Source organism: Pyrus communis, chromosome 2, assembly GCF_963583255.1.
Source record: "Pyrus communis chromosome 2, drPyrComm1.1, whole genome shotgun sequence".
NCBI lineage: Eukaryota > Viridiplantae > Streptophyta > Magnoliopsida > Rosales > Rosaceae > Pyrus > Pyrus communis.
Window position 1 is genome coordinate 21,542,801 of NC_084804.1, and position 20,975 is coordinate 21,563,775.

A 20,975-nucleotide genomic window follows, 5' to 3' on the forward strand; every position below is an offset into this window, starting at 1 on the left:
TTTCCTGGCCGCTGTTAACGGATGTAGTTAGGGGTAGGTTCGGTTCGGTTCAATTTTTAGTCAAAATCAGAACCAAACTGAAATTATGGTTTGGTTCGGTTCGGTTCAATTTCCTTTCATTTTTTTGGGTTCGGTTTAACTTTGGTTTGATTTATTACGGTTTGGTTCCTTCTTTTTAGTGGTTAGAGTGGAGCAAAATGGCTTGTGCAACAGAAATCTGCAATGGTAGGCAAACAATATTGAGCATCAGAAATTATGAAATATTGTATAGCCAATTAGTGTGGATATGCATTGTCAGCCCTAAGTTGATCCTTTTTTGTAATTTTATCATACAATTGTAACTAGACATCACCTTCATATCCTTTTTGTAACTGAAACGGCTTATGTAAGAGAAATCTGCTTAGTTTTGTAAGTGGCCATCAATTGCATATCCACACTATATGCATGAAGATGATGTACCTGAACTCTGATCCTTTTAACATACAATTGCATCCTTTTTGTAATCTTATCATCACCTAAAATGAATAGATCTGTGAGCATAAGAACCAAAGTCAAAACTAAAAAAAAGGTCGTTTTAGGGTAAGAGATTATTAAGTTCAGTTCGGTTTGGTTTTCAAACCACGGAAACTGAGCCGAACCAACCAATTTTGGTTCAGTTCAGTTCCTTTTTTTTTCAGTTCCCTTTTTTTTTTCAGCTTCGATTCGGTGTTTGATTCGATTTTTTTCGATTTTTCAAACCCACTTCTAGATGTTGTGGTTGCTCGAGCAATGGTGCTATTCGCGAAAGATCAGGTTGTAACACCGATGGTGTTCAAGGGGGATGGGTTGATGGTACTAGCTGCATTGCAACGGGATGGAGTAGATGATATTGCTCCTTCAGGCATATTCTGAACAATGCTTGCCAGGTTATGCATTGAATTCCCCATTGGAAGATCACGTTTAGTCGAAGAGAGATGAACAAGGTGGCACATCGATTGCAAAGATTAAGCTTGTATTTAAATAATCAATTAACTCCTGATGTAATTTTTTTATCTTCTTCTTCATTTATTTTATTTTATTTTATTTTATTGGTTGAGAATAGTACTACTTTGTAATTTTTTGGGGAGGGACACTCTTTTTCCCTTCGTCCGGGTTGAAATGGCCAATAAGGTTTTTATTAAGGCTCATTGTATGGATCATATCCTCAATGATGTACGTATTTCCTGTTAGGAGTATTATATGAATGGATGAGATGTTGCCAAATGTCAATAGATTAGTCTTGCAGTTATAAGGTTGTTAGAAGATAGCTTAGTTAGGAAGCTGTCTTATATAGTATAAATAGCCTTTGTAATGAAACAGTGAATGTTAATGAGAAAATAGTAAAATACAATTCAGAAATATATCTTGCTGTTCAAGTATTTCTTCTCTCTTTAATTCTCTCTCTATCTTCTTCTTCTTCTCTGATATCTGTTTAGATTGGTTTACATGGTATCAGAGCCGGAAAAAGCTTAAAGCTTTGGGGTGTATCGATCTGGGATTTTTTGTATCTGCTTTCGTTTCTGCTCGCACATATATATGTGTCTCTCTCTTTCTCTCTTCTATTTCTTTCTTCTTGATTTGGGTCTTTTCTGCTCGAGTTAGGGTTCATTCGTTTGTGTTTGGTTTTCTGCACACCAAGTGTTCGACGTTTGTTCTCTGTAACTTTCGGTGAAGCAATTCTACCAAATTGGTGACCGTGTCTCAGTTGCAAATCTTGCAATCGCCTATTACATCTCTTCTCTCCTCAGTCTCTACGTCCGTAACCATGAAGCTGGACGATACCAATTACTTGACTTGGCATTTCCAGATGCAGCTGTTGTTGGAAGGCTATGGCATTATGGGATTTGTCGATGGGTCTACTTCTTGCCCTCCTCGATTTTCTGATGTGATTTCTGGGGATTCTGAAGTTGTTTCGGGTAGTACTACTGCGCAAGTTGAATCTGATGCATACAGGATTTGGAAAATGCATGACAAAGCGTTGATGCAGCTTATTTCTGCCACTCTTTTGCCTCCTGCAATTTCTTGTGCGATTGGGAGTACAAGTTCTCTGGATTTGTGGACTCGACTGAAAGAACAATTCTCTACTGTTACTCGATCTAGTATTTTCCAGATGAAATATGAGTTACAAACTATCAAGAAAGGTAATGATTCCATCACTCTGTATCTGCAAAGGATCAAGGAAGCTCGTGATTATTTGTCTGCTGCTGGTGTTCATTTTGACGATGATGATATTGTCATTCTTACATTGACTGGTTTACCTTCTGAGTTCAATACCATTCGATCAGTCATTAGGGGCCGAGACACAGTTATTTCTTTGAAAGATCTTCGTTCCCAACTTCTTGCTGAAGAAGCAATGCTTGAAACTATGCATGCTGCTTCTTTGCTTACTGCTTTGGTTGCTCAACAGCCGGGGTTTTCTTCTAAGAATTCTGATGGTTTTATGTCTCAGAACCACAACTCCAATTATCAGTATAATGGTTCTCGAGGGTTCAATAACAAGAATAAAGGCAGAGATCGGTTTCATTCCAATAACAAGTTTGGCACCAAGCCCTTCCTTTCTAATTCTGGCCCTGGAATTTTGGGCAATTCTCCTCAACAGTTTGGTTCTTCTCCATTGATGACCTTCCAAATCTGTGGCAAGCCTAATCATCTTGCCACTACTTGTCGTTTTAGAAATACTCATGTTTCTCAAGGCTGCCAAATCTGTGGGAAAACTAATCATTTTGCTGATACTTGTCGATTTCGAAATACTGGGCTTAATTCAGGATGTCAAATCTGTGGGAACTCTAGTCATAGTGCTGAGTTTTGTTTCCAGAAGCGCTCTAATGATCCGATGACTGCCATGTATGCTCACAACAACTCTGGAACTCAATCTATTTCTCCTCAGTCCTCTGCTTCATCTCAGCAAGTTTGGCTCACTGACTCAGGAGCAACTAATCACATGACCACTGAGTTGCAGAATCTGTCTCTTGCAACTCCTTATCCATCCACTAAGACTATCCAAGCTGCCAATGGTGAAGGTTTAGCCATATCTCATATTGGCTCCACCACTCTTCACACTCCATTACAATCTCTGAAATTAAATTCTGTTTTATATGTTCCAAAATTAACACAGAATCTGCTGTCAGTTCATAGAATCTGCTTGGACAATAATTGTTGGATAATCTTTAATGCTTTTTGTTTCTGGATTCAGGACAAAACCACAGGGAGGATACTCTACAAAGGCCTGTGCAGTAATGGGGTGTATCCGATTCGTTCTTCCACATGGGGTGCTTCTTCAAAACTTGCCTATGCTGCTGCTTATCTTGGACAACAAGTGAATTCAAGATTATGGCACAACAGACTAGGTCATCCTTCTAATCCTATAGTATCTCAGATTTTAAGAAAGTCCAGAGTGTCTTGTAGTCCTGATTCATTGCCTCTGTTGTGTTCTAACTGTCTGGAAGGCAAGTTTACAAAACTTCATTTTCCTGTGTCTCAGTTTAAGTCTGTAAAACCTTTTGAGATAGTTCATAGTGATGTTTGGGGTCCAGCTCCTTGTTTGTCCATTGAAGGGTTCAAGTATTATGTGACCTTCATTGATGAGTGTACTCGTTATACTTGGCTGTTTCCAATAAGTAATAAAAGTAATGTTTACTCAACTTTTGTCTCTTTCTATCAATACATTTCAACTCAATTTGATGTCTCTGTGAAAACATTACAAACAGATGGGGGAGGGGAGTATATAGGGAAATCTTTTCAAGCCTTTCTTTTGAATAAAGGAATTCTTCATCATATGTCCTGTCCTCATACCCCTGAGCAAAACGGCCTAGCTGAGCGCAAACATAGGCATATAGTTGAGACCTCCATTACTTTGTTACAAACAGCTTCTTTACCCTCTCTTTTTTGGTCCTATGCAGTTCAAACTTCTGTCTTTCTTATCAATAGGATGCCATCTTCTACTTTGGATAATAAATCCCCTTTTGAGCTAATTTTTCATGCAATTCCCGAAATTCAACATCTTCGAGTTTTTGGTTGCTCTTGTTTCCCACTCTTGAGACCTTATAATAGTACTAAACTTCAACCTAGAACTACAAAATGTGTCTTCTTGGGGTATGCTACTAAATTTAAAGGGTATATCTGTTTTGAGGTGACTAAGAAACGGTTCTATATATCAAGACATGTTCTTTTTGATGAATCTGAATTTCCTTATTCCAACCTAGTGTCTTCTGTTAAACCAGTTGATTCACCTGTCCTTATCTCTCATGTCTCTCCTTCTGGGTTGGTACCAAATAATGATAATGTGATGGTTGTGCCTTCTGTTTCTTCTTCTAGTTTGATGCAGTCTAGGTCCTCCCAGTCTGCTCCATCTAGGTCTGTAGCCCCTAGGTGTCACCCCATCACTGACCCCAGTTTGTCCAATGGATCTAGTCTGTCTATGCCCTCTGCACCATCCGGTACTCATCCTTTCCCTGGTGATCTTCTTGAGACTGCCCCCATTACTAGCACAGCGGATCAACCCGTATCCTCTTCTGTTCCTGTGGTACCTGAATTTCAGCCTGACCACCTCCAAGTAGTCCTCTCTGCTCCTTCCTTTAATTTGCATCCAATGCAAACTCGATCGAAGAGTGGTATTTCTAAGAAAATTGCCTTCTTGTCTGTGGTTCATGAAAATGGAGGGGCTGATCTTACTAAAGTAGAACCTGCTACCTATAAATCTGCCTTGACATCTCCTGTGTGGTGTGCAGCCATGAAAGAAGAACTCTCAGCTCTACATAATCAAGGTACTTGGTCTTTGGTCCCTCTTCCTTCTCAAAAGAATTTAGTGGGCTGTAAATGGGTGTTTAAAATCAAGAAGACTGCTGATGGTTCTATAGGGAGGTATAAGGCCCGTTTAGTTGCAAAGGGGTTTAATCAAGAAGAGGGTATCGATTATGGGGAGACTTTCAGTCCTGTGGTAAAACCAACCACTGTGAGACTTGTCATTGTTTTGGCTGCACACTATGGCTGGTGCTTAAGGCAGTTAGATGTGAAAAATGCCTTTTTACATGGCATTCTTCAAGAAGAGGTCTATATGTCCCAACCTCCTGGCTTTCATGATTCTAAACATGAGGGTTATGTGTGTAAGCTCCATAAGTCCTTGTATTGGTTGAAACAAGCCCCTAGGGCCTGGAATGACAGATTTACCAAGTTTCTCCCTTCTTTGGGTTTTCAGTCCACTTATTCTGATTCTTCCCTATTTGTCAAGCATGCTGGTGATTCTATTGTGATTCTTTTATTGTATGTTGATGATATAATCATCACAGGCAGTGTCAGTCAATGTGTTACTGATATTATTCATGCCTTGGCACATGAGTTTGATATTAAGGACTTGGGACCATTGCATTACTTTCTGGGGATTCAGATTGTGCAGCAACAAAATGGGATCTTTTTGTCTCAAGCTAAGTATATCACTGACCTTCTCACCAAGTCAGAAATGTTGTCTTCCAAGCCTTGTGCCACTCCCTGTTTACCTTATACTCGGTTATTGAAGGATGATGGGAAACCATATAACAATCCAGCCATGTATAGGAGTCTTGTGGGTGCTCTTCAGTATCTAACATTCACAAGACCTGATATTGCTTTTGCAGTGCATCAAGTGAGTCAGTTTATGCAGGCCCCGATGGAATCTCATTTTCTGGCAGTTAAGAGGGTTCTTCGATACCTTCGAGCTACACAAGGTCTTGGCATTCGTTATGTTAAGGGTGATTTGGATCTTAAAGCTTTTAGTGATGCAGATTGGGCAGGGGATCCAAATGATAGGCGTTCCACCACTGGTTTGGTTGTTTTTCTAGGCTCGAATCCGATCTCATGGTCCTCCAAGAAGCAACAAACTGTCTCTCGGTCATCCACAGAGGCCGAGTATCGGGCTTTGTCTTCTACAGCAGCTGAGATTGATTGGATTAAACAATTGTTGGGTTTTCTGCAGGTTTCTATATCTGACCCCCTACTCTGTATTGTGATAATCTTTCTGCTATTGCCTTAACATTGAATCCTGTCCAGCATCAACGAACTAAGCATATAGAGGTTGATATCCATTTTGTGCGCGAACGCGTTGCTAACCACCTTTTGCAAGTGCATTTTGTCTCTTCTGGTGAGCAGTTTGCTGATATTTTCACTAAGGGGTTGTCCGCGCCTTTGTTTCAGCTTCATTGCAACAATCTCCGGCTTAGTCTCACTGCCCCTGAGCTTGAGGGGGGATGTTAGGAGTATTATATGAATGGATGAGATGTTGCCAAATGTCAATAGATTAGTCTTGCAGTTATAAGGTTGTTAGAAGATAGCTTAGTTAGGAAGCTGTCTTATATAGTATAAATAGCCTTTGTAATGAAACAGTGAATGTTAATGAGAAAATAGTAAAATACAATTCAGAAATATATCTTGCTGTTCAAGTATTTCTTCTCTCTTTAATTCTCTCTCTATCTTCTTCTTCTTCTCTGATATCTGTTTAGATTGGTTTACATTTCCTTCCTTATCAATGAATATTGTACTTAATTTAAAAGAAATAAAGGAAAGGAAGAAAGAGATTGTAGAGAAAGGAATGGAATGTACTTAGAAGTGAACACACACACACACACACACATCCTATGAAGTTATAATTAGTGGAGATAACTAAAATGATCAGTACTTAGTGCTCAACACTTCCTCTTATATTGAGTATTATACACACGAACAAATGGTCTCTCTTTTCTGGAACGTTTACTTATAAGAAATGGATTTGCATCTTTGATATCTTTGTATTTACTAAAAAGTAATGCTAGAAAAACCAAATTTATAAACTAAATGACGTGTTACTAATAAAAAATAAGCACATTGATCGATACTTGGTTAATAATCCAGTTATCTACAACCACATCATTTGGTTTACAAATTTAGTTTAAAAAATTTAGTCTGCCTAGCATTATCCTTTACTAAAATAAAAGGATTAAGTGAGTGGGCCATTAGTCTGCCTAGCATTATCCTGAAAAATGAAGATATATATAGGGTTTGTTTATCTCATACTCATTCCTTCTTATACCCATTCATTCTCATACCCCTTCATTCTTATCCCCTGAGTGAAGTTGCCCTAATATCATTATTGATTACCATTTTAAAAGCTTAAGCTAAAAAGTGAGGAACCAAACGGATTAAACATTTAGGCCTCGCTTGGCGTCTCTAACCCACTGTGTTGAAGGGCATATTGAAGGAAGAAATTTCTGTCCACCTTGAAAGTAAAAGTTTGATTAAAACTAACCCATTCCAATCCCTCTAAAATGGTAGAATTACAAGTGACAAGTCTACTTCATGTTTGATCCATTTTTAATCCCGTCAAATGAAAAATCATTAACTCCTACTTTCAATTTATCTTGATTCCATGACTTATCCACTCCAAAACCAATTCTAGGGTGGAGACCAAACAAGCTTTTAGTTGACTATATCTCCAGACAAGGGTTAGAGTGTTTGTGGATCAGGAAGTAACTATTTAGTTTGTTCAAGAGTGTTTTAGTTCGATTATTAATTTTTTTTTTTTTTGAACAATGAATATTATCTACACTAAAGGAGATGAGGGTAGTTTAACAACCGGTATTATCCAAACTAAGGGGGATGGGGGTGGGCTTAGCCTCACAATGGGTCCTTAATTATGTGGTTCAAATTCTCCTTTAAAAAAATTGAACTTAACTTTTCTTACTTACAAATGAAGAGGAATAATATTAGAATTATTAGTTCAATTGGCATGGTAAATAAAAGTAAAATCTCTATTGGAGCCCAGTTTTTCAAAACTAAACCCAATCAACTAATGGGCTAGATTCTCATGAACCCACGTATCTTGGGTTTTCAAATATTCCGTCCGCATTCAGCAAAAACAACTCAAAGTAATACCAGGCTCTGTCATGATTACAGCAAAATGGTTGGTATATTTCCAATTGAACATGTTGCTCTGTTTGTCGGGGCATTCGGATGTTAAAACATCTTGCTGCTATCATCTCGTACCATTATTTTTTCACAGCACTGATGAACATAGTTGATCCACTTCCTGACAACTTAAAACATGCGATAAGCTTCTAGATTTTATTTCACACCTATTATTTTATGAAAGTATTCTTGTTTAGTTCAACGAAGCATCATCTCTTTCAAAACGAAAAGAACAAGTTAAATTTAAATCTAGGGTTCATTGGAAGTAAATCCTCCGAAACTCTCTTTCATAATCAAAATTACTTAAAGCTCCGTTTTGAATGAATAACCCCAACTATCATTGCATTGCAGTCTAGGGCAGTAAACCCCCGTAAGAGGTGGGGAAGATTCAAAGAGGAATTTCAGCCTTTTCCTAACCACCATCTTGTGATTCATTAACACCAATAATAAAACCCAGAACATGTTGTATAAAATACAGGCCTAAACTTTGTCCCCAACCAATAGGCTAACCTGTGATGGTTCACTAACATTATCTATTGAGATCCATCAATTTACTAACTAAAGAGTATAGGGTGTAGTTTAACTTGTCCCAAAGAATTGGACAAATTTAAATTTATGCAACAAAAACAGAACCATTTATAATTAGAAATTGTTCGTTGTAGAGTGAAACAAAAGTAAGCTGTAAACAAACCTAGCTATTTGATTTTTACTCCTTTCTCCTCTCCGTATCTCATTGGTCGAATATTTCCAAAAGAAACGTAATATGGTTGTTCTACATAAGTCATGCATTACATAGTGCATGACCTTACTACGGAGTGTGTGAGCACTCTACTCTAGCTGTAGCCTCACGCGTGAAAAGAAGAGTTGTTCAAGTCCATATAAATATAATGTTTGCTTTGACTACTAGTGTAGTCCAAATCCCACATCGAGTAAGATGAAGTATGTAGAAATGATCTATATAAATACACCATTTTCATTTATTTTTTATTTTTGAACAAATGATACTATTTACACTAAAAGGGAGGGGGATCCTGGGCTTAGCTGTACAATGGGTAGCAATAATTTGGTTCAAATTGCGCGAGAATCGAATATAAGATCTCTTACTTATAAGTGAAAAGGAATATCACTAGACCGTAGTACTAGGTGGCATAAAAACACCATTTAACTAAGCAAAAATTGTCTCAATGAGTCAAGTATCATGTCCTCACTGGCCACCACCCAAGATATCTTGGATTTTTTTTCCTTAACAACACTTTATTAAATTCACCCTTGAAAGAGGCAACTTTTCTTCGAGACCTAGAGCCTAGAGCCACTGAATGTCGTTGCATAATTGATCGTTTAATTTGATTTAACAACTTAAAATTTGTGATTAAGTAACTGTAAATTTGATTCAACAGCTTAAAGAATGTCGTCAAAAAAATATGGTTGAAAAAGATGGAAAGATGGAGAGCATAACAGAAAGGGTTACAAATCCCCTATTTATTGACAAAATTAGAAGAGAGAAATTATGAGGTTGGGACCCAAATGTTGTAATATATCATATTGGTGGACAAATTGAACTCCCATATGCTATTGTGACTAAAAGAGTAGCAAACAAAGTTGGGTTGGCATGTGAGCACTAGTAGCCATCACAACACAAAGAATATGAACAAAGCCATGTGATTACAATGCTTTTATTCCACAAACATGTGACCATCATCTTCAATACTTTCAAGCCACATTATATGAGAAAATGTTTATATTGTTATTTTTGTATCGTTTCATAACGGATTAACAGGCGGTTCAAGAAATTACCAAACCTAACCATTAGCCATCTTTGGAAACCATAAACCACCCCACCCCCTCCCTCTCCCTCTCTTTGATTTTAGTGAACGGATTAACAAGTGATTCAAGAAATTACCAAACCTAACCATTAGCCATCTCTGGTTTTAGTGATTGGGCTTGTAAGGGCTTAAGTTATGGTGTTACTGAATTATAACTATTTAAAATTCCACAAACAAAAGGGCCCAGTCAAAGCTGGTCACAAACAAGAATGATGAATGATTTGATGTGCCACCAACTCATTCAAACGAGTGAGTGGAAATTAGGGTGGCCAATGACAATCACTATTTCATAATCTCCAATGGATTTTTCGTCTCACTTATGAGAGTGCAGTTCTATGTATGAAAATGCTACGAATTAAAATAAAATGATATTATCTACCTTTAACAAACTAATTAAACATTCGTTTTTTCTTTTTTTTTTCCCTGAAAAATTAAAATAAAAAAAAATTCACGAGAAGAACACATTTAAACTTTGTCCTCTGAAATTTTAATTTGCAACTTTTCTTAATCATCTAAACAAAAATGCTTACATACAAAATACACAAAAAAATTACAATTTTTTTATATACCAATAACCTACAACCTCAATTTTCACTTTCCTTTTTCTTTTTCTTTTTTCTACTAAGAATCTGAAAATTTGAGATTAAGAAAATTAATGAGAAACGGAAGAAAAAACAGAAAAAGTGAAATTTCAAAAGGGCACTACGAGCTCACTGCAAACGAAATCGTCTGAATTTCCTACAGAGTCCTCGGGCCACGAATCCCGAAGCAGCTTCAGCAGCAGCTGCGCCTTCCGCTTGGCCCGCTCCGTACAATCACTCTGCACCAACAGCAACAGCTGCGTCAGAACCCCCGCCGCCACGGCCTCGTTTTTGCTCTTCTCCGACGCCGAGCACAGCGACAGCAACGCTCCCGCCGCGTACTCCGTCGCCCGGTCCGAGATCTTCAGAATCGTCTTCACCAGCAGCGGCACAGTCAGCCCGTGCGCAGCAAACGCCGCGCAACCCTCGGGGACTCTGCATAGCAGCTCGATCGTCGCGAGTGCACGCTCCGAGTCGCATTTCTCGAAATCCGCCAAGACGTTGATTAACGTTTCGGGCGCGCCGGCCGATACGGCCTTATTTCGGGTCTCTTTCACAAGACACAGAGCGAAGACCGCCTTCACGCCGATTTTGAGGGCGCGCGGGTAGGCGATCGGATTTCGGAGAATTGAAACGACGCCGTGGTGGATTTCGTCCACATTGCTAACCTGCGCTCGTAGCTCCGCCGTTCGCGACCCGGCCAGGACGTTCTCGATCAACGCGGCCGAGTTGACTCGGACCTCCATGGAGGGGTGCTGCACAAGGTGAGACAGGTACGCGACCCGGTCAGGATCTGATGCCACCGCAGCGCAGTCGGACTCAGGGAGCGGGAACAGAACGAGAAGCGCGAGCGCCTCGTGAGTCAACTCGGACGATTCGGAATTGGTATCGGAGAAAACGAGCTCAAGGAGAATTTCGCGGGAGTTTTGAGAGGAGATGGTGGAGCGATTCTTGTCGAGGTCGCGGGCAAGGCCGCGCAGGCGGCGGAGGGCGGAGACTCGGGTCGGGTAAGGGTTGGAATTCGATGCAGATTGAGCAAGAAGGTGGCGGATGTGGGTGGGGTCGGCGGGCTGTTTAGGAGTGGGAATGCGCTCGACGCCGAAAGAGCGGTTGGCGACGCACCATTCCTGGATGAGGCGGCGGAGGGTGTGGTTGGGAATAAGAGTGAATTCGGAGAGCGGGGCCCGGGTGACGGGGCAGGTGATGTTGCCGGTGGTGACCCAAGACTCGATGCTGGGACGGTCGTAGGTCTGGCCGGTGCTGACCGTGACGGGGTCGCGCATGAGCTCTAAGGATATGGGACACCTAAAGTGGTATGGTATCTGTACCCCCAAATCCAACGGCTCTAAACTCCCGGGCATTTGTGCGTCTCTCTCTCTCTGTTGGTTGCTAAATCTTTGGGGGGTCTCTGCAAATTCTGATTTGGATTTGGCTAAGTTACGCTTTGCTGGGTATATGGTGGCTTTTATATTACAACAAGTGGAACAGAGGGACAAACCCAACAGGCCTCTCTCTCTCTCTCTCCACATACATCTGACTCCAACTTTGGCCACACGTGTGGTGTGTTTGGTGGGAGGACAACTTATCCGCTATGTGTATTCCTCTATTCAATCGTGTTTCTGATACACTTTAAAAATCACTTTAGTAGCATTTAATATTATGATTTAGTAGTATTTTTTTTTTCACTTATAAATAATAGGTTTTAGGTTTAATTTTCGTCAATGACTAATTTGAATCGTATTATTGCTAACCCATTATGAAGGTTAGCCTATCTTCCCACCTCCTTTAGTGTAGATAATATCGTTTGTTTAAAAAAAAAAATTGTTTCTGTATATGTATATCTCTGTATAATGTACTGGATCGTGTTTCCGATACACTAAAAAACCTTATCCTCTATGTGAAACAGTGCGACCGTGGTTAGGTTAAGGTTTGGTCAAATGGAATGGAGTGGACTGGACGACTGGGGTGGGACCTCCCTGTATATAAATTTCTCATAGCCATAGGCTCATTTATAAAATCTTACTCCTGTATACATCGTGGATTTGTTTTAACGTGCGCCTGTCATTGTTTTAGGAGATTGATTGGGCAAGCAGCATCATTCATTCATTATGGGTGGGTTGCGCATCCACCTATAATGAAAAGTCTTAGGTTCGATTCTCATCAAAAACAAATTTGAATCACATTATTGCTAGTTTATTGTGAGGTTAAACATACCCCTTCCCCTTAGTATAGATAATAATGTTTGTTCAAAAAAAAAAAAATAAATAAATGTGTCTACACTACAACTAATTGTAAAGGATTTTCTTAGAATTTGCGTATACATAATAATTTTAGTTAACTGTCTACATTCATATAATTTCTCTCCACAACCAATTTACTCTCTTCATTCATATTATTTTTAATTAAACTATCAAATCTCTTCAAACCAAAATACCTAAATTATTCTCACAAACTCAATTCAATATGTAATATCTTTACACTCATTTTAAAAATAAATATATAAAAAAAATCACCATTATTGAAGAAAAAAAAGACAAAATTATATTCGGTGGCAAACAACTGGAATAAACATAAGTATTTAGTTAAATCCTGTTGAAAATTGAATTTTTCGATGGTATCTTGCTGAATAAAACAATTTTTTTTTCAATGGAGTCATGTTGAACTGTTAAGCAGAAAAAATCCAGTGATTAAGTAGAAAAAAGCATGAACACAAACATAAAAAAATATTGCTAATCAATTTATAATAACATGGTTTTTACTCATGTTACTAACTTACCACAAATTCAAAAAGAAAGAAGCTAAATTCTTAAATTGAAAGCTCTTAACGCTCACCGATAGGACATTGATTGAAGCAAGTGCAATAGAGCTTCTTAGGCATCAGCTGAATTTTTGTTTTGCCTCATATAAGAATTGAAATCAAAACAAAAAGAACTTGCAAAAATCGATTCATACAGGATTCAAAACTTCAAAATCACCATCCATCTGTAAAATAAATAAATAAATAACATTTATTTTCTCTATGAGAGCGTCTTAGGATTATATGGTGGTAATTATTCTTTTCATCTTGGACTTGATGGCAATTATGCAATAGAATAATAAAAAATTCATATTTAAAGTTTAAGTTGGGTGTAGAAAGAAGTTATATGGGTTCAAATATAATTTCTAAAACAATTTAAAATTTAAATTGGGTGCAGAGAGACGTTATACGAGTTCAAATAAAAATTTCCAAAATGAAATGATGTTACATGTGACAACCCGTCCTTAATTTTCTATGTAATTTCTCCCGAGTGTGTAAATTGACATTTATGCCCTTGTTGGCAAAGTGATGTGGACATGATTATGCAACTTTAAATTATTTTCCTCACTATTTTAATTAAATTGTACTCGTTGTTATGATCGCATGAACACGAATTAGACCAGAATCAAATTTGTAATGAAAAAGTTAAGTTACATTAAAGTACATTAACAACGGGCAGAGTTGTACACGCATGTGTTAATTATTTAGTACTGGAAACGACTGTTTTAGAGAGGGTACGTTCAATTTCATCTAATTACGATTGTACGAACCCTATCTGTTTTCTTCTTTAAAATTGGACCTGGGCGCTCAAATCCCTGACCACCAATCAATTTCACTCCTTAATTCTCTCACCCAACCAGACAACTTCCTTCACTTTTCTACCAATCAGAAAAGCTGTCATTCTTTCTCTCTCTCTCTCACCCATACCTCACTTTTCTCTACAACTACAAGGACCTTCATCAAACACTCACAGATCAAACTTAAAAATACCACCCTCGTAATCCTCTCACCTTCATGAACCTAGCCATACCAATCGATTCTCAATTGATCAAGGTTTGACCCATGAACTCGAAAGATCCGACTTGGTGAGTTTTCCTCTTACGAGTTTCAGGCCGAGTTACAAGGTTTTAGGACGTGAGGAAGCTTTCACATAACTCCCTGGAGTCCCTAGGCTAAGTTTGGAGTGAAGACAACATTAAGAAGCACTGTTTCAAGGAGTCGAGTTTTAGGCCGAGACTTTCAAGGCTTTTTCAAGTCATTTTACATCCATTTTTGGGCTTTTGAAAGGTATAATCTTGTTCTTCTCCTCAAGAGCTTCATTTCCATATAAAGTTGGTCAAAAATGGTTGAGAAATGAAGAAGTTATGCGATTTTGAAATTTTCCAGAAATCGGCAACCTTTTTCTAGTTTCTGGCGAAATCAGCCAATGGACGGCAAGACTCACCTAACGCCATTACTATTTAACGAAATATTCCTAACGTTCATCAGACTTCTGTCAGTCATTGGCTTGCGCGTGGGCGCATGTATGGTCGCGGGCTAGCTGGCGGGTGAAGGCGTGTCCAGCCTCCGGGCGACGAGTGCTTGACATGTACAGGTCCGTGACGTCGAGTAGAACATTTTCGTATATTTAAACCTTTTGTTTGAGCAAGCTATGGGGAATTTTTTCCTAGCTTTTTCGTACATGTGTTATTTAATTAATTATCATTAGTTGTTTTGCATATAAGGGAGACTTACCCCGAGGATGTTCAAGGACAAACGAGGCTGAAAATGCGGTTATGTGGTTGAGATTTATGTATGGTAATGGCATCTTCATATACATTTTACATGCTCATCAATGTTGTACTGCTGTTAAATGCTAAAATAATCCTACAAGATGCGCAAGTAAGTTCTAGTAAGTTTATTATGTTGATTGGAATTATTGAATCATCATGGCATGCTTATATTCATGTAATCTGCTCATCATTGCTGCATCCCAATTTTAGTGCTCACCCTGGGCCAGGCCAGTCCTTCACGTGTATGTTCACTTCTGCATTGCATGCTCGCCTTGGATCCAACTAGGTGCCAGTCCTATCGTACAGGTTGTATTAGGTGACTCCGACTCGTAGGTGACCATGCATTGCGTCGGTTTTCACGTGATCATAGCACTAGAATGTATATTATGGTTACACCCAGTCCTGTTGTACAGGTCGCATTAGGCGACTCCGACTCGTGTGCTTGCATAGATTGATAGACCATTAAGTCAGTCGTACAGGTCGCATTAGGCGACTTCGACTTGTGTGCTAGCATAGATTGTTGAGCAGTTGATTATACTTATGCTACTATCGTGATATCGTGATTTGGCATGCTTCTGGATTTACTACTGTTTTGCATTTGATTTCATACCTATGTAGTATGATTTTCTGGAAACTATACATGTTTTACAGCGAGGGGTTAGTATGTTCAAAAAATAAATGAATTTTATAAACCTTTATTTTTGTGCCCATTCACCCTTCTGTTTTTTGCTCCTCTAGGTCCTAGTCAACTGAATTATCTGTGGCATTCGAGGAATATCCGGTGATTCTGACATATCTCTATATAACGTAGGAACTTTTCCAGGTTATGTATTCATCAATTTTTCTAGTCTTGACTGCATTACTTTTATGTTATGTATACTCTGAACATTTGTATTTTATAGGTTCTACCCACTACTGCGCACTCACTTTATTAGTTAAATAAGTTCTAGTTCCGATTTTAGTTCTTTTGCATTTTTGCATCACTCACACTTTTGGTTACGTCACCTTTAGGTGACGACCAACATGTCTCAACTCCGGTCGGGATGTGTCAGTTTGGTATCAGAGCATAAGTTCAGGTAGTCTTGCATTCCTCGTATGTGTTATAGGTTCTAATAGTTTTTTTGTTTCTTATGTCAAAATCATGCCACCTCATAGAGAGCCACATGTCCCTACTGAGACTAATTTTCCCGATTTTGGACAACATGGTAAGGCTATTGCTAGTGCTTTTTAGTCTACACTTCGTTCTCCTCGAAGGATTACCTTGGAGACAGTATCCCACCTTCAAATAAATAATTTCTTTGGCAATAAGGGACCTGAGAAATCTAAGATTTGGATTGACCATGTTAAGAAGACTTTCCAAGTTATGCAGCGACAAGGAAACCTTCTGGCGGAGAGATGGGTCGAGACAACGACTTGGTTCTTTCATTTGGGAGCAGCATCATGGTCTTAGGAATCATGCCAGTTGTCTGCTTAAGAGGCCATGGATTGGGATATCTTCAGATGCCTATTTAAGGCTAAGTTCACACCTCCGGAGTACAACGATCGAAAGAAAGAGGATTTCATAGACTAAAGCAAGGGAAGATATTAGTCACAGAGTACCACCGAAAGTTCACAGACTTATCCCGCTATTGTCTCGAGATCGTTGGGAATCCCAAGGAGATGTTCCATTATTTTAAGAAGGGGACTTGCAAGCGATTGTGTTCTTTGGCGACCTCTACTCCCTGCTCTACCTACCAAGAATTCTTTGAGGTTCTGCTTCGTGTTGAAGATTCCAAGAATGCTCCTGATGATGACAATGATGAAGAAGATAACAATAATAATACTTAGAGGAATAATAACAGGGGGCAATCGTCTTTTGGCCCTCAAAAGACTCATAATTTCAAGAGAAGTGGTAATAGTTCTGGATCGTTGAGCGGTGGTTCAAATTCCAATACGCCGCAAAGGGGCGGTAAGTCCGCAAGCAGTTCCTGCTTTCAAAATTAGAGGAACCCTAACAATATTGGTGCTTCGCACTGTCACAAATGCAATAACCGTCATTTCAGTGAGTGTAAAAGGGGATACTTCTGGATTTATTGCTATTTTGCATTTGATTTCATACCTACGTAGTATGATTTTCTGGAAACTATACATGTTTTACAGCGAGGGGTTAGTATGTTCAGAAAATAAATGAATTTTATAAACCTTTATTTTTGTGCCCACTCACCCTTCTGTTTTTTGCCCATCCAGGTCCTTGTCAGCTGAATTCTCTATGGCATTCGAGGAATATCTAGCGATTCTGACATATCTCTGTTTAATGCAGGAACTTTTCCTGGTTGTGTATTCAACACTTTTCTAGTCTCGACTGCATTACTTTTATGCTATCTATGCTTTGAACATTTGTATTTTATGGGTTCTACCCATTACTGCGCACTCACTTTATTAGTTAAATAAGTTCTAGTTCTGGTTTTAGTTTAGGGAGTGTTATTGGCACTCCAAAAATCTCATTCTACACTCTTCACAAGTGTATTTTTCTTTCCAAATATAGAAAGTTTGGAGTGTAGAATGAGATTTTTGGAGTGCCAATAACAATTCCCTTAGTTTATTCGCATTTTTGCATCACTCATACTTTTGGTTATGTCACCTTTGGACGATGGCCAGCATGCCTCGACTCCGGTCGAGGTGTGTCATTACATAAGAAGAAACAGTGTGCCAAAATGAAATTTTTTTTTTTCCAAACTTATATTGGTAAATTGGTGAAGTTGCAACATAAGCAAGGGCATAAAGGATATGGATTTATGTAGTGAATAATAGAAATAAGAGAAAAATAATAGGGTTGTTGTGGCCTATTTTATCTGAGAGAAAGAAAGGGTGTGGAAAAAAAAAAATATATATATATATATATATATATATATAGAGAGAGAGAGAGAGAGAGAGAGAGAGAGAGAGAGAGAGAGAGAGAGAGAGAGAGAGAGAGAGAGAGAGAGAGAGAGAGAGAGAGACTGTAGAATGCTTAAGAATTGTTGTGATTCTCCCTATAGGAGATTATTAGTTGTTCTCCAAGTAAGTACAATCCTATAGGAAAAGAATCATTAGAATAATGGATAATCTAAAAATCAAATCTATCTAGGATTTACACAATCATAATTAGGTAATATTTATAACAAGGGTTTAGGTGTAACATCAGGTTCGGCAAAATTGAGCAAGTCAACTTGTCGGCACTGATCTAGGAACATGCTAGCCTCGAACATGGAACTTGCATATGGAAATAAGCCTCACAAAAGCCAACTATGATAAAACCCAATAGTTTAAGGAAAATGGTGAGTTGGATGCAAAGCCAATTTAAACGCCTATAGGATGTACACAATGGTATGACCAGCTCAGAATTCGTGCACATCCTCATTAAAACCTAATCAGGTAGCAAAAACCCAAAGGAAAAAAAATGCTCCTAATCGTAGGAGAAAATAGTACATAAGGCTAAGTGAGTATACTTCGGGATACACCCTTGATTTTGACATAGTTCCAAAGAGCTAATAATGTTACAACTCAGAAAGTTTACGCATACCAATTTCTTGAACAAGTTTCTGAAAAGTAGACTTCGGTAGTGACTTGGTGAAAAGGTTGGCCAGATTGTCATGGGAACGAATTTTCTTGACTTCAATGTTCTGATGTTCTTGTTACTATTGAGAGAAAAAGAATTTCAGCGCAATATGTTTGGTGTTGTCTCCTTTGATGTATTCTTTATAGAGTGAACTTATGTGCCCTATATTGTTGTTGCAAGACTATATTGGTAACATGGAAGGTCAAATAGGTCTTCTCCAAGAGATCCTCTTAAGTTAAATCCTCCTTACAGAACTTAAGAAGTGACTGGATTCGACAAACTTCATAATTGTACTTAGTCACAAACTTAAAGTCATGGAAGAGTAAGTGTTGCCAGTCTTGTCTTGCTTCAGGCAAGAATATATCTCTTTTGTGATCAAAGTAATCCTTCAAAGAGATCCATAAAGCTCATGGATCCTCCTGAGCGAGGTACTTAGTTTGCAATACGTTATGCATATGCCTTAGTATGAAAACCGTGGTGGTGGCTTTGTCAGCTTTGCCAACTGAAACATCCGTCTCAGCTTCTAGGTAGCTTTAAGGCTTTTAGAAGTATGATGGAGCTTCACATCTTGGACCCACTTTAAATAGTTTCTTTTGGAGGTTTCCAAAGCAGTAAAATCGAGTTTATTCAAATACAATATATCTTTGTCAAAGAAAAAATAGACAAGAGTGTCGTTAGTGCAATATAGACAAAAAATTATCAATCCATACACAAGGAGTAGAACATTTGGGTTCTATTAGGCATGTATTGGTTTACATTTTCATGAAAAATTGTGGGTTTTCGTGTTACGTTTTTCAAAAACTTTAGTTTGAATTTTATAAACTTCAAGTTTATTAGTTCTTGTAAGAAAATGCAACATATACTAGAAGTATGCAACAGATAAATGCATGTAGGTCTTCAAGGCCTACGATAAATTGATAATTGGTTGTTTTGGACTGCTGAACAACAAAGAAGAAACAGGCTGTAAGATCCCACATCACCCAGGGGTGAGGATCCTGTAAGCCTTATATGTATATTCCCATCTCTACTTAGCATGAGGCCTTTTGGGAACTCACTGGCTGCGGGTTCCATGGGAACTTCGAAGTTAAACGAGTAGCGCATGAGAATTATCCTTGGATGGGTAACCCACTAAGAAGTTCTCGTGTGAGTTCCCAGATACAAAACCGTGAGGGTGTGGTTGGGGCCCAAAGCGGACAATATCGTGCTACGATGGAGTCGAGCTCAGGATGTGGTGAGGGCCCTGGCCGGGATGTGACACAGGCCAAAGTGTAAACCTAATAAATAATGCTTAAAAAAACAGGTGTTGAAATTTTGGTGGTTTGAAACTGAACCTAAGCCCACACAAGTTGGGTGGACAGAAATAGGATCCAAGCCTAAAACTAGGCTGGATTTTAATGAGGGTCGAGATAGAATAGAGGGTTGCTTTGTTCTTATGGTTGAGTTGTTATGGCATAGGCAGAGGCCCAAGATAGGTGATGCTGCTTTGCAGCCCAAAGGAAAAATCGAGGCCCATTTGGGCTCAGGTTCGATCTAGACCACCCAAGTTGTATTGGATGTGTGTTATTGCCGAAAAAATCAACGGCGTTGCTTCAGGTAACCTGGTTTTGGGTCAGGTCCATTCGGGTAAGCCACAAGTTCACCTGGAACCCTAGGTTTTTGACGAAAAATTAATTTCGATGTCGGATGTGTGGAGAATCGTATGGCTTAGATTGGAATCCCACGAAAATCAATGAAATTCTTCTAGATTTCGAAGAACATCATCGGAGACAATGAATTCAGTCACAAAAAACACGATCGCATGTCGTGATTTGCAGAAAGATGGTAAAGTTGTGGTTTGGCTTCAAGCGAGCAAGTTTGGTTTTTGGGGAGGATGCCAAAAATGACGTCGTTTTGGTTCTCAGTTGGAGAAGATGGCTCTTTGGCTCGTGGCTCGACGATTGTGCTCAATGTAGGCTGCTCGCCTGGTGCTGGCGGCTTGCATAGCTCTACGATACGACTCGAAGTCACGGCTCGCTCAGGAATTTTTTCAAAACCCTAAATTTTGTTTAATTTTTTCGTCACAATATCAATTTACGAAATAAAATATTTTAATATAATGCAAACACAATTTATGCATAATCTATAATTCAAAAAGCGTAAAGTTGGGTTCCTAGATTATGGTGGATGTTCATGCAGTCAGGCTGAGAAAATATCGACAACTAAGACCATGTTTAAGAAGAACTTGAATTGCGTGATGATATTGGTGAACTGGTTTATAGCAAAAATTTCCCTTCAGATTCTGTAACACAGCGTAGGAGCGTGCTAATAACGTGTTGTGTTCTATTTTATATGAGGGAGAGAGAGGGTGCGGCAATATAGAGAGAGACAAGAAATGGTAGAATGCTTTAGGATTATTGTGATTTTGTCTATATCAGTGCCTTTATTTATAAATTATAATAAACCAAGAGGAAATGATTAACTTACCCTCCAAGTAAGGATAATCATATAAAAAAAGAA

General features: G+C 38.7%; 1 protein-coding gene across 1 annotated transcript; it reads right to left on the bottom strand.

Annotated features, from left to right (window-relative positions):
- Window positions 1-10,140: 10,140 nt before the first annotated feature.
- Window positions 10,141-11,898, bottom strand: LOC137726137 (U-box domain-containing protein 26-like). Its single transcript, XM_068465015.1, has one exon. The coding sequence runs from the start codon at window positions 11,860-11,862 to the stop codon at window positions 10,444-10,446; it is 1,419 nt and encodes a 472-aa protein (XP_068321116.1). The 5' UTR covers window positions 11,863-11,898; the 3' UTR covers window positions 10,141-10,443.
- Between the last annotated feature and the right edge of the window lie 9,077 nt (window positions 11,899-20,975).